At 46.4% G+C, this 14,923-nt stretch overlaps 1 protein-coding gene across 1 annotated transcript in view; it reads right to left on the minus strand.

Moving 5' to 3' along the window:
- Positions 1-14,923, minus strand: part of Dnah2 (dynein axonemal heavy chain 2) — a 121,612-nt gene that overhangs the window by 71,939 nt on the left and 34,750 nt on the right. The window contains 6 exon segments of the mRNA XM_028780159.1: positions 596-788; positions 1,876-2,023; positions 2,848-3,036; positions 3,512-3,751; positions 4,109-4,265; positions 5,390-5,536. Of these exon segments, the coding sequence (XP_028635992.1) occupies positions 596-788; positions 1,876-2,023; positions 2,848-3,036; positions 3,512-3,751; positions 4,109-4,265; positions 5,390-5,536 (1,074 nt within the window).

Consider the following 14,923-nt stretch of genomic DNA (forward strand, 5'->3'; position numbering starts at 1 on the left):
TCCTGCCTCTTCCCAAGTTTCCCACCATTCTCATGTCTAGCATTTCACCTTTCCCCACTGTGATGGTTTGTGTATGTTCGGTCCAGAGAGTGTCACTATTAGAAAGTGTGACCCTGTTGAAGAAGATGTGTCACTTTGAGTATGGGCTTTAAGACCCTCATCCTAGCTGTCTAGATGTCAGTATTCTGCTAGCAGTCTTCAGATGAAGATGTAGAACTCTCAGCTCCTCCTGCACCGTGCCTTCCTGGATGCTGCCATTCTCCCACCTTGATGATAATGGACTGAACTTCAGAACCTGTCAGCTAGCCCCAATTAAATGTTGTCCTTATAAGAGTTGCCTTGGTCATGGTGTCTGCTCACAGCAGTGAAACCCTAAGACACCCACCAACCCTTGCGATGCTCCTCTAAACAACTGCCTTTCCCTAAACTTTGTCCAGCTGTTTCTGGATCCCTCCAGTGTTCTTTTCCTGTGGTCCAGGGCCCACAGTGTCTGTGCCTGCTGCTCACCCAGGCTCCTTTCCCAGGTCTCCTGGCCCCAGTCTCCTCCAGTGAGCTGTGTACTTGTAGATACTCATGCTTCCCTTCCCTCACTCACCGGGCAATGTCAGCATCAAAAGAGGAGACAGGGGGGTTGAGGCGCTGGTAGCGACGAATGAAGGAGTCCTTGTTGATCTCCCAGATCTCCCGATACATGTCCCAGGTCTTGAGGTAATTCTGCAGCAGGCTTGCGTTGTTAGTCATACCACTGCTGATCTGGGCCTGGATCTTCCTGATGTCCTCATCTCGCTCTACAAAGGACCACGGAAGATGCTTCTCACTGACACCCACCCTAGCCCACGACTTTCCACTCCACCTGTTTCCACAGATACATGTGCTCAAACATGAGCACTGGAAAACAGAGGGGAGGGGCTGGAGAGCTGGCTCAGTGGTTAAGAGGACCTGCCTTCTGTTCCCAGTACTCACAGAGAAGCTCACAACTATCTGTAATTTTAGTTCCAGGGGATCCAAGGCATTTTTTCTGGCCTTAGTAGGCACCAGGCACATCCCTGGTGCACAGACACACATTTAGGTAAAACACCCATACATAAAACAATAGTAAATGAATTTTAAAAACATCAGGGCTGTGGTGGCCACAACTTTAATCCCCACACTTTGGAGGCAGAGTCAGGCAGATCTCTTATGAGTTCAAGGTCAGCCTAGTCTATAGAGAGAGTTCCAGGATGTCCGGGCCTACACAGAGAACCCTGTTTTGGGGGAAGAGAAAAAAGGAAGGGGGCCGGGCGGTGGTGGCGCACGCCTTTAGTCCCAGCACTTGGGAGGCAGAGGCAGGCAGATTTCTGAGTTCGAGGCCAGCCTGGTCTACAGAGTGAGTTCCAGGACAGCCAGGGCTACACAGAGAAACCCTGTCTCGAAAAACAAAAAAAAAAAAAAAAAGGAAGGAAGGAAAGAGGAGAGGGGGGGAAGAGAGAGGAGAGAGAGAGAGAGAGAGAGAGAGAGAGAGAGAGAGAGAGAGAGAGAAAGGAAAGGAAGGAAGGAAGGAAGGAAAGAAGGAAAGAAATGAACCCCAGGAAGCAGCAATGCAAGTGTGACCCAGAGTCTCTTGCATAGGATCAGAGGTCTGTCCCATGGGAATCAAGGCCTCTTTAAGTCCAACGTAAGTCTCAAACTTATCCTTGCTCATCCCCCAGTCCAGTTTTCACAACCCACGGGTATCAGTCACATAATCTCAAGTCTCCTTCCTGTCCCTGCTCCTTCTTCAGTGACCCCATTGGCTGGGTTTCCCACCAGCCATAGAGACCACCGGCCCGGTGTGAGGGAAATACCCCATCTCTCCCTACAGCTCGCCCACTGTGTGCCTCCCCAAAGCCCACTTACCCACAAGTACATGAATGGGTTCTCGATTCATCTTGCGTTTGGTGAGGATATCGGGGAGGTGGCGGAAGACAGAGATGGTGGAGAAGAGGTGGCTGCCTATGTCATTGACCACACTCGCAAGGGTCTGCAGAGTTGGGGAGAATTCCACCTGCGGGAGAAAGCACAGAGGAGCTAAGCACAGCTCACTGGAGACACATGCCTCAAGGCCTCTAAGGCTCAACACCTCAGAACTGGGCCTGCAGGCTGAGGATGATGATGACCTTTAAGAATAGGGAAGAAGAGGGGCTGGAGAGATGGCTCGGTGGTTAAGAGCACTGGCTGTTCTTCAGAGGTCCTGGGTTCAATTCCTCGTACCCACATGGTGGCTCATAACCATCTGTAACTCCAATTCTAAGGAATTTTCTGGCCTCTACATACACACATCATACATACACACAGGCAAAACACCCATACATATTTCAAAAAGGAACTTAGCCTTTAAGAGGTCCTGAGTTCAATTCCCAGCAATCTAATGCCCTCTTCTGGTGTGTCTGAAGAGAGTGACAGGGTACTCCCACACATAAAATAAATAACTTTAAAGAAAAAAAAAAGAATGAATCCTTCAACTGGTTATCTTATACCAAGGGGTCCACCATGAAAGCATAGACATACAAACCACACTAGACAGACTAGCACATGTGCATATATAATAAATGCATACATAATGCATGGATACATATAACCTGCCGAGTCTGTTTATAGATGATATATATACACGCGTACACATGCATATACAATAGTTAAAGGGGTCATGAATTCGAGAGAGAGCGAAGTGGGAACATGGAAGGCATTGGGAAGAGGAAAGAGAAGTGGAGAAATACTGTGATTATATTTTAATTTTTAAAAATTAAAATTTTTTAAAAAAATAATTAAAAGAAACTGAAGACTGGGGTGTGGTAGTTTTTGAGGTGTCAGAGGCTCAGCGGTCCTTACCTGTGCCCCACCTCCCTGCGCATCGTTCTGTAAAATGACAAGGACTCTGAAGAGTGGGTTTGGAGTGGTCTTCCCATCCCCGTTGATGGCCTTGGAAAGTTCCAGCAGGGACCACTTCACATTCAGGCGCAAGGCGTCCTCCATCATGTGATCCAGCCGTATGGTGTAGAGCAGCCACTGCTGCTGAATCTGGGGAAGAGGAGAAAGAGGTTCCTCTGGAGGGACCAGCACAGGGCCTGGGAACTGAGCACAGGCCAGTGTGAGCAAGAGAAAGACAGCTACAGAAATGCAGGGTCAGGTGGGGTGGGGCTGCTCAGTGGTCAGAGCACTGGGCACTCTTGAAGAGGACCTAGGTTCAGTTCCTAGCACCCACATGGCAGCTCATAACCATCTGTAACTTCAGTTCCAGGGGACCTGATGCCTTCCTCTGGCCTCTGAGTGTAGCAGGCATACACATGGTGTACCTATGTACAGGTAACATAAAAATAAATCTTTAAAGAAAGAGAGACAAGATTCCGGAAGCTATGAGAAGAGACTTGAAATACTGAAGGTGAACTGAATTTGGGACCAGCGCCGGATATTTGAAAAGCACAGTTAGTGAAAGGGCCACAGTAGCACGGGAGGAGGGCATGCGTGTGGGTTTTCCTGGTCACAGGGCACCTACCTCGGGGCCATCGTTCTTGAACACCTCATAGGAGTTGGTCATGATGTTCACCACATCCTGGTGCAGGCTCACCAGCTTCCGTTGTACGATCATCCGGTGCTCTCTCTGGGCCTCCTCAAACTCCAGGTCCCGGTACACCTGTTTGCCAGTGATTCGTACCAGCAGCAGTTCCGACATCTCCTGGGCCTTCCAGCCGATGGTCAGGGTGGAGGCCTTGAAGTCGTTCACAATCATCTGCACCTGGGGTCAGGCCCACACCAGGATCACGGGTGGCCCTTCCATGACACATATCCCCTGGAACCGTGCGGGCACCTCATATGGACCTGACTGTACTCCCCCCCTTAGCCTCCTGCCAGAGTTTCCAACATTGAAAAAGAAAAAAAAAATCCCTCTCCTTCAGTAAGAAAATACTTACCTAGCACGCATAAGATAATCAGGATCAAATCCCAACACCAAATTTTAGGGAGGAGGGAGTTCTCCCCCAGCATATTTAATTTATTTTGTAATACTTCCTGGGGCTCCCTCCATCATCTAAGACCTGGGTGTCCACCTTCCACCAGCCTTACAGCCCTTCAGTGTCTGCTGGCCATGGCCTACCTTGCTGGCATGTATGCGGCACTCGGTGATGAAGAAAGCACTGGCCCCTTTTAGGGACCAATTCAGCTTCTTCAGTCCTGGGTGGATCTTCTTATCCAGGAATCGGATCCGCTCTTTGAACAGGGCCTGCTCATCTGGGGACAGCATGGCAATGATCCTGTGAATGAGGGAAGACTGGTAGCTGGGAGAGAAAACTGCGAAGGCGGCTCCTCATGCCAGGAAACTTGGCAGGCTCTGAAGCTGGTATCCTAGCCTGGAGCTCCCTAAAGAAACTGCAATAGTGCACGTGTTATGTACAGAGTGCTGGCCAGGGACTGGTGGGGTTGCTCGGTGGTTAGAAGCACTTGCCGTTAAGTCGGATGACCTGAGTTCAATTCCTGGAACCCACAGAGTGGAAGGAGAGAACTGACTCCCACGAGTTGTCCTCTGGCCTCCACTTGCACACCCTGGCTGGAGAAGTGGCTGGACAGTTAAGACCATTTGTTTTTGCTAAGGACTCTGGCTCAATTCCCAGCCCCTACACGGTGATTCACAACCATCTGTAACTCTGATCTCTTCTGGCCTCCTCAGGCACCCGGCCTACGTAGTGCACAGAGAAAACACCCATACACATTAAGTAAGTAAATGACAATGTGAAGTGAGTCGTCCAACAGTAGTCAGTCAAGCAGAGCTTGAAAAGTGGCGTGTGCCCGTGGGGAACTTTTTAATTCCATAATTGAAATGGGAATGCCGGCATGCAGCTAGAGGCTACCACACTGAATATAGCCTTTCTAGACAGTCAGACCAAACTACAGGTTTCCATCCCCTTGGACTGTCACTGAGGTAAGAAAGGCCTGTACAATTGTGTCTTCCCAAAATCTGTCTGTTAAAATCTTTAACTTCTGCTGTGGTATTACAGGCGTTGGGAAGGGTGAAGCTGTCGTGAATGGGGTTGGTGCCTTGAGTAAGAGACCTAATACAGCTCCTGTCTCATTGTACCACAGAGGACACTGTAAGGGTGGCCATTTAGAAGTCAGGAGGCAGAGAACTTCACCTGACACTGGATCCAGCCCCCCAGCCTTGATCTTGACCTCCAGAGCTTCCAGAACTGTGAGCCATGAATTTGGTTACTTCCAAACCACCCCATCGCTATAAGGGATAGAACCAGCTGTGTGGACGTAAGAGCGGGGAATGGGAAGTCATTTTTCAGGATGGAAGAAACATGATGGGTGGGAAGCTTCCGGAAGCTTCACTGTCAGGCAGCCGCAGTGAACACAAGGCTGGGATGAGGATGGAGCCCACCTGTTGTAGTCTCGAGCGACAAGGAGCAGGTTCTCCCGGAGAATGCGCAGGTCCTCGCTGCGCTCCGCCACGTTCATCACATAGTGGGGCGTCTCGAACAGCAGCCGCTCCCAGTAGTCAATTTCCACAAAAAGGATCAGGAGTGCCCTGGGGGAGGAAGCAGAGCAGCTCAGGGTACTGCCAACAGTGCAGAGAGGATTGGGGGCGCGGAGGGGCACGAAAGGAATGTCTTGACAGAAATGGAATAGGGACTCCAGGTTCAGAGACTGAACAGAAGGAACTTGGAAAGTGAGATTCAAACAGGAAGACCAGTGGGGAATTCAAGAAGCAGCTTCCCTGTGTCCTTCCCCGACTCTACAGAGCAGGGGTTACTCCACAGCAACAGCAACTGCTGAAGCCTTGTTGGCTAATGAGGACAGCTCAATGAGAACCAGGAGATGACCGTGACCGGGGACCCCCGAGGCCAGGAAGCAGCGTCGTATACCGAGAGTGCGAGAGTGCGCAGGATGTACGTGGCCCTTCACAAGCTCTGGGTTAAGACCCTAGCATTCTTTTTGTTGTTGTTGTTGTTTGTTTTTCAAGATAGGGTTTCTCTGTGTAGCCCTGGCTGTCCTGGAACTCACTCTGTAGACCAGGCTGGCCTGGAACTCCGAAATCCACCTGCCTCTGCCTCCCAAGTGCTGGGATTAAAGGCGTGCGCCACCACTGCCCATCAGACCCTAGCATTCTTGCTCACTGAGAGCATTCACACATTCTGGCAGTAGACAGCAGTATGTATGTGCGGGCGTACAGTACACCAAGAAAGGACCCTGTTTGGAAGATTCCTTTCTGTGGCCTCTGATCAACCTGGGAGGAAATGTCTAAGAATGAAGACTTTGAGAATATTCCTCCAATAGCTGCCCCATTGACAGGCAACATTTACTGTAGACAAGCCCCGCCCACTCCTTCCCAAGCTTCCAATCAGCTTCCAGATCCTTTCCCACAAGGTGAATGTGGAGCCGTTCTATTCCTTTTCCAACGGGCAAGGGCTCTTGTTTGCTTGCGTTTGTGTTTTGAGAGGATCTCAGGCTACCCAGGCTGGCCATGAACACACCAAGGCTGACCTGGAACTGATATTCCAGCCTCCATCTCCCAAGGGCTGGTATCACAAACACACTAGCTGTGAGAGCGTCGCTGGTGTCCCTCCCACAGCGTCCCGGTTTTGTCTTATGGATTCTCATTTCTCTGAGCGCCTTGGTGGCAGCTCTGCTGTTTCCCATGTCCCCTCAGAGCACATCGTTTGTTCTCTTCTTGTTGCGTGTTTGGTTCACAGTCAAAGTTCAAAATGACAGCAGAAACACTCAGAAATCCAGATATGAACAGGGTAAAATGGACTGAGACCTCTCAGAAGACAGGAAAAAGGAGGACACAGAGGTATAAGGTAGAGGAGAGTGTCTACAGAGACAAAATAGAAAGTGCCTCATTAACAATTTTACATTGATCGTGTACTAGAGGGAATGCTGTGTTGAAAATAATAATTAATTTCATTTATTAATGGCATCCTGGAGCGTGCAGCCCAATTCCCGGCATCCCTGGCCTCTTCCATCTGCCGCTGCCCTGCCACGCCCACGGACCCTTCCTCGGGTCTAAAACTTCCTATGCCCAGCTGCTTCAAGATTATCCAAACCACCTGCTCTCTGACCTCACAAAATCCTTCAGGCAACCACGTTTACTTCCTCCCCACTCACTTCCGCCATGGACCCGGCTGCCCTTTATTTCAGATTTTGTTGTCTGTGCTGGGGATGGAAGCAAGGCTCCGTGCTAAGCAGCACATACCGTCTCTCAACTGCACTGAGCTGCAGCCTCCAGGCCCAGCCCCGCATCTCAACCACTTTCTTGCCAGTCCCCACTCTTATCCTTCAGCTAAACATCTCACAAAATCTCCTGCACAAGCCAGGCATGTTAGTGAATGCTTTTAATCCCAGCACTCGGAAGGCAAAGGCAGACATATTGAAGCCAGTTTGGGGCAGATCTGATCTACATTTCGGGTTCCAGGCCAGGGTGTGGGGTGTAGGTGAAATCTATTATCCTCCAGGCTGAGTGATGCTGATAAAGATCACAGATTAGTCCGGCCAGCCAGCCTGGCTCTCCAGGCTACATCCTGTGTCCTTCCTAGTTACTCTCTTACTCCTTCGTCCAGATCTCCCAGAGGGATCCTGACAAAACACACTGTGATATCTGCCTGAGAACAGACACATTGACCAACGGAGTAAAATTGAAGACCTGGACATAACTCCAGCTGTAGACAGCTGATTGGTTTGTTTGTTTCTTAGTTTTTGTTTTTGTTTGAGACAGGGTTTCTCAGTGTAGCCCTGGCTGTCCTAGAACTTACTATGTAGACCAGGCCAGCCTTGAACTCATAGAGATCCACCTGCCTCTGTCTCTCAGGTGCTGGAATTAAAAGAGCATTGCGGTCTCCACATCTGGCTGACAGCTGATTTTTAGTAAGAAGAAGAAAAAAAAAAGGGGAGAAAAGATACCATCTTCAACAACAGTGCTAGTCAAACTGAACAGCTTCAGAGAGAAGAATGAAAACAGATCTGCATCTCTCCATCCGGAAAAAACTCAATTCCAAAGCTGGTCGACCTGAGACCAGATACCCTGACTCTGACAGAACAGGAAGTGTGTGATAGGCTTCAACTCAAGAAAGGCTTTTCTGAACAGCACCAATACCAAAGTCACCAAGATCAACGATTCATAACTGGGACCTCACTAAAATAAACTTTCCGTATCAGCAATGGTCAGCATCATTTGCTCAAAGCAGCAGCCTACAAGAATGGGAAAAAAACTTTGACAATTAAATATCTCTTCAGTCACTGTAAATGTCACTCCTCTCAGAGCTGGTCTTCTCTCCCCAGCAGAAAGACATCACCTGAGAGCCGCTTCTGCTTCCTGCTACAGACCATGAATTGACCTATCTCTTGGGACTGGGCTCTCTTCGGGTTTATGACCTCAGAGTCACTGCTCTCTGTACTAACGCTTCCTGGGGCTCTGCTCTCCCTCAGACACACTCTCAAGCTCTGCCACACCAATACAGGAGTTCCCTCCCACCATTGGAATATGACCAAAATTCCACAGTCTCAAATGATAATAAAAACAACCTTCTTTTGGCTGCTGTATCCTGCAGGTACGTCCTCGGCCCTCCCCTCAGAGCCTGCCTCTTTAAGGATTGCTCTGGAAAGGAGACTTTGGCTTCCTTTCTTCTCCCAGCCCTGCCTCCTGACTCACCAAGAACTCCCACAGCTACATCCAATGAGATGTCATGGCTTCTTGCTCTTATCGTCCCTGACTTCTGTGTAGGCTTTTTAAAATTATTGTTTAATTTTAGTTTGTGTGTATGGCTGTTTTACCTGCATATCTACACACCACTTCTGGGAAGCCAGAAGGCGGCACTGGATCCCTAGAACTACAGCTGCAGACAGTTGTGAGCTGCCACATGGGTGCTCTGGGACTCAAGCTCTCTGGAAGAGCAGCCAGCACTCAACTACTCAGCCGCTTCTCCAGCCCTTCTCTGTAGGCTTTGATGTTATAGTGAATGCTCCACTTTCTTTGGACCCAGCCTTTCCCCAAGTTCTCTCCTTTGATCTTCTCTTCAGTAGGAACTGTCCTTTCTGAGGTGTCTTGGGATCCTTTCACTAGAGTACAGGAAAGAATTTGTTGCCTCCATAGCCCACTTAAATGGGGACCCCTGAAGTTTGTTCATTTCCAGTCACTCTCCCAGGGTGAGTAACTGAAACCCATGGCTTCAGTTGCCTCTAAAAGCTGATCAGTTCCCAGGTCTCCCCAGCTTGTCCCACAGACATCTCCAGCTCAGTGTGTCCACAGACAAGAGGAAGCATTGTCAAACTTGGAGCTCCTGTCTCAGGGAAGAGCAGCCTCTAAGGAAGAGGATCATCCCAGAATACGAGCACCCCAGAAAGAGGAGCACCCCAGGAAGAGGACCACCCCAGAATAGGAGCACCCCAGGAAAAAGACCACCCCAGGAAGAGGACCATCCCAGAATAGGATCGCCCAGGAAGAAGAGCACTCCAGGAAGAGGACCACCCCAGAATAGGAGCACCCCAGGAAAAGGACCACCCCAGGAAGAAGACCATCCCAGAATAGGATCACCCAGGAAGAAGAGCACTCCAGGAAGAGGACCACCCCAGAATAGGATCACCCCAGGAAGAACAGCACACGAGAAAACATCAGGCAGGAAGACAGCACACAGGAAGAGCACCAAGGAAAAGCACTACCCACATCTATGCTTGGTCCAAAGGCCACATGTATGTCCTCCCACAATCTCAACTTTCTAACACCCTACCCACCACTAACTACTAACTTTTGGTTTTGTAAAGCAAAACTCAGTTCTATCCAAAGACTATGTAACTCCAATGTCATGATAAATGGTGATAGAAATTTGCCTAAAACTTGAAAACATATTCCATCTTAAAGGGCTAGAGTCACAGTTGTCACCATATAGGATATGGACCTCATATGGCTACATTTTCTGACTTTTCAACAACACAGACCAACAAAGTCAATTTGTTCCTCCTCCTCCTCCTCCTCCTCCTCCTCCTCCTCTTCCTCCTCTTCCTCCTCCTCCTCCCCTTCCTCCTTCTTCTTTTTTTAAAACAGAGTCCTGGCTGTCCTGGAACTCATTCTGTAGGCCAGACTGGCCTTGAACTCACAGAGGTCTGCCTGTCTCTGCCACCTAAGCACTGGGATTAAAGGCATATGACATCATGTTCAACTCAGAATGTCAGTTCTTATACAAACACCTAACATTTTTTACATCATCACCAACTCTTACTGGCTACACTACTCAGCCGGTGGCTTCTAAACTGAGGGCAATGTTCTCTCCGCCACCAAAGCAGCAGAGCAGGCCGTGTGTGCTTTATGTAGCTATTTGTTAAACTAAACATGCACGTTTTAAGTATGTCTCTCTGTGTATGATATATTTTATAATAAAACATATTCTTAGAGCAAAAGAAATGGCCCAGTGGTTAAGAAAACTAGCTGCTCTTGCAGAGAACCCAAATTCGATTCTGAGCACCCACATGGCAGCTCACAACCCTCTGTAACTCCAAATCCAGGGGATCTCATATCTGCTTCTGACCTTCTGACATACATACAAATACTTATACACATAAAATGATAATTGAAGACGGACAGCAGTAGTGCATGCCTTTAATCCCAGGACTGGGGGACAAGTGGATCTCTGTGAGTTCAAGGCCAGCCTGGTCTACAGAGATCATTCCAGGACAGCCAGAGCTACACAAAAAAAGAAATCCTGTCTTGAAAACAAACAAACAGCGGCAATAACAACAACAAAATCCATGTGAAAGTAGGTTGTATGCACTGGAAGACAGGGTCAGTCAGGTCAAATGACCAAGGACAGCAGCAAGCTGTATATATGTATATATTTGCTGCTAAATTATTTCTGGGACTGGGCTGCCTTTTGGCTCAGATGCGCACATGCGCATGCATACACACAAACACACACACACACACACACACACACACACACGCCATTTGATATACTCCTGACTGGCATCCAGACAGAAAGGCTGCCTTAAAGGATCCTCTCCTTTTTCAGAATGAAATGTTCTTAACTCCAAGAAACACTGACTAGACTGAGACCCACAGGAAATCTCAGAGTGCTCTGCCTCTAAGACGTCAGTGCGGCTTGTACAGTGTTGTTAGCATGAACTCTGTTGAAAAACAGTGGTTTGGGTTTGATTTGGGTTTTGTGATTTTTTTTTTTTGAAATGGTGTCTCATGAAGCCCCAGCTGGCCTTGAATTCACAATGTAGCCAAGAATAACCTCGACCTCCTGATCCTCCTGCTTCTACAAACCTAGAAAAGACTAGTATACTTTGGATGTCTGGCTCTTATACACTGAAATTAAGTAAAGGCTGTAACTATTGAAGATGTGTTTTTGGATAATTTTACTCAAAGTATATGGTTTATTAATTTAATGTCAGCTCTGAGGTCATCTGTAATCTATTCTGGTGGGGAAACAAAATTTTTTTGCTATAGAAATCATAATAAGATGGACCTTGTCACAGAGGAAGAGAACAATGGCACCTACGGGAGGATAATGTAGCAGAAACGGTTTGTACTGAAAACTGACCTACGAGCAAAAGGACGCCAGTTGAAGGGAACACGCCGCCTCTGTACAGAAATACTCAACATCATCGAGATTTTCACTCTCCCAAACCTGACCTATAAATTTAACCCAATCCATATTCTAATAAAAATAGGAATGTGACTATTCTGGGAACTAAATAAATTGTTTAAAAAATTCTTATGAGAAATACATATCAAAAATAGCTAAGAAATTGAAAGAGAGAGAGAGAGACAGAGAGAGAGGGAGAGGGGAAGAGAGAGAGAGAGAGAGAAATGAGGCCAATAATTAAAACAGTTTGGTTCTTGCACATGAATAAGCCAGAAGAGTGAATCCAAAAATAGAGATGTGCTGGGAGAGGTTTTTTATTATTATTATAAATATAGCAACTCAATAAATGTCTGGGTCTAGCTAGTGGCAACGTGCTTGCCTCGCATGTACAAAACCCTCTAGCAGTGTAGAAAAATAAATAAACTAGCAAGATTAGGTCAATTTGCTTTCAATCTATTTAAAAACATAAAAAACAGAGGTTGAATCTATAACATCTTCCCTACACCACAGTAAATTTCAAATGGATTTAAGACCTAAATGTAAAGGACGAAATTAAGCAACCTGGTGACAGACACTTCTAATCCTAGCATGTGTGTGGTACAGGCAGACAAATCAGGCAGGACATTAAGGTCGTCCTTAGTAACATAAGAAATTCAAGGCCACCCTGCCTGCACACACAAAATGCTGACTCAAAACTTTATATATATACACATACACAAGCACACATATGTTATACACATGTTATACACATACATTATAAACAAATGCACACATATTAAACTACACACATATCATACACAAACACACACATTATACATACACACACGTATTATATATACATACACAGATATACTTTTTTGTCCATCTGCAGTCAATGAGTGATATAAAAGATAATATCACATCTTAAACTTTCTAGAGAATTCTATTTTCACCTTAAAAGGAGAATAATTTAAAGAATAAAACTATTTCAAAAGCTCATTTATTTGTGATGTATGTTTTAAGAGCCTGCGGAAGATAAACGGCTTTTCTGTCTCTTGAGTGTTTTAAACAGGGAATATGTTCACTGACATAGGCATTATTTATAAAGCTGTTAAAATTTCTTCAAAATGAATAAGCCTCTCTGAACTACAAATCAACAGTGGCACACCAGACATTGAATGAATGTCTTTGAAGTAGGAAATAAAGGCAGAAACCAGGGAAAATAGTTTTTCAACCTAGAACTGCAACCCTGGCAAGTGTACTAATACGAAGGCAGAACAGAGTAGCTGCCAGCCATGCAAGAGCTCAGAGTTCAGCTCCCGGGCGTCGCTTCCTTGAGAACTACCAAAGGATGCGCTTGACCACAACGAAGATGGAAACCAACGAAAAGGAAGTCAGAGGAAGTGACTGATGGATTGATTGACTGATTGATTAACTAATTAATACATAAGAGGGCTGAGGTTGAAGTTCAGTGTTAATGACACTTAAAAAGTCAGACAGGCTGGAGAGGTGGCTTAGTGGTTAAGAGCACTGTCTACTCTTTCAGAGGTCCTGAGTTCAATTCCCAGCACCCACACGGTGGCTCCCAAGCATCGGTCAAGGGACTGATGCCCTCTTTTGGCGTGTCTGGAGACAGCTACAACGAACTCATTACTTTATACATAAAATAAATAAGTAAATATTAAAAAAAAATAGTCAGAGAGACTTGGGGAAATTCCACGAGACTTTTCTGAAGCAAATCTTGAAGCAATTTCACTCACTAATGAAGCAGCTTCAGAGAGCGTGAGACCCACAACATGTGCAGGACCTTACAGTAATGCTGAGGAAAAGTACTGTTTGAAGGGGTTGTATTGATCTGTGGGAGTTAACAGCAGTGGACAGTGTGCTAACAAAAATAAATATTGTTTTTTGGTTTTTCGAGACAGGGTTTCTCTGTGTAGCCCTGGCTGTCCTGGAACTCACTCTGTAGACCAGGCTGGCCTCGAACTCTCAAACTCAGAAATCCGCCTGCCTCTGCCTCCCAAGTGCTGGGATTAAAGGCGTGCGCCACCATTGCCTGGCAAAAAAATAAATATTAATTACTAATGATAAAAATATCATCCAAGCAAGGAGGAACCTCAGCCCCCTTATCCAGGTGCAACAGTTTCAACACCCCTGATGGATACCTTTGGTGATGTTAAACCATGGGTGGCTTTTTTTTTTCTTATGAATCCATACCCCTGAGAAGTTCAATTTGAGAATTAGGCACAGCCAGGCTTGGGAGCACATTACTACAATCCCAACACTTAGGACGCTGAAGCAGGAGTATTGCCACCAAGTTCTAGGCCAGCCTAGGCTAAAGAGTTTGAAGATGTCTCAAAAGAAAAAAAAAGTAAATAAACAGAGATCAGCTGAATCATTATAACAATATACTGTGGTAAACGCTAAGAGTCCAGTCTTTCCCCTTTGAGAGGGTCAAAACAAATAGAAACATCCCAGGCTTCTGCTGAAGGGAGCCACTGTAGCAACACAAAATTGCATGGCTTAGCAGGTAACACAGTGGCCATCCATGCTGAAGTCAAATTTCACCAAAACCTGTTACAGCCATCAGAGAGGGTGGAGGGTTTGAATACATAGAGACATTTCTGGTAGTCTAAATATATTCTCCCATGTTTTCAAACTGGAGAGGTTGAATTTGTCTCTATTTACAACTATCCGGACAAGCTCAGTGGAGCAAGAACACTGGCCAATAACACACCAAAATAGCCCTGAATTTTTCTCATCTTGACAGGGTTTTAAAAAATAACTTGAAGGTAAATTATCAAATTGTGTCAGTCAGCAGAATGAATTTGGACTGTATCTCCTGAGGTTGTTCTAAAGAGCACAGTTATTATTGTTTTGTTTTTCTTTTTTTAAAAAAAACTTTTTAAAAATGATATTCAGTCTTGACAGAATTTTGTCAATAAATTTCAAGAGCACAAATTCTATTGACAAATATAACTCCCTTCAAACTCCATTTGGAGGATTACTTTTTTTTTTAAAAGCTATTTTATGCCGGGGGGTGGTGGCGCACGCTTTTTATCCCAGCACTTGGGAGGCAGAGGCAGGCGGATTTCTGAGTTCGAGGCCAGCCTGGTCTACAGAGTGAGTTCCAGGACAGCCAGGACTACACAGAGAAACCCTGTCTCAAAAAACAAACAAACAAACAAAAAAAAAAACAAAAAAACCTATTTTATAATATATTCCCAAAGGTGTAATAAATGTAGCAAAGCAAGGCCAGCTGAGGCTGGCAGTACTGACAGTCCCGAGTGCACACATGGTACTGACAGGAAGGAGGAGGAGAGGACAGACACATCAGGAACTAAAGCGATGGGCAG

The sequence above is a fragment of the Grammomys surdaster genome, unplaced genomic scaffold (genome assembly GCF_004785775.1).
Source record: "Grammomys surdaster isolate TR1022 unplaced genomic scaffold, NIH_TR_1.0 364, whole genome shotgun sequence".
In the NCBI taxonomy this organism is placed as follows: domain Eukaryota; kingdom Metazoa; phylum Chordata; class Mammalia; order Rodentia; family Muridae; genus Grammomys; species Grammomys surdaster.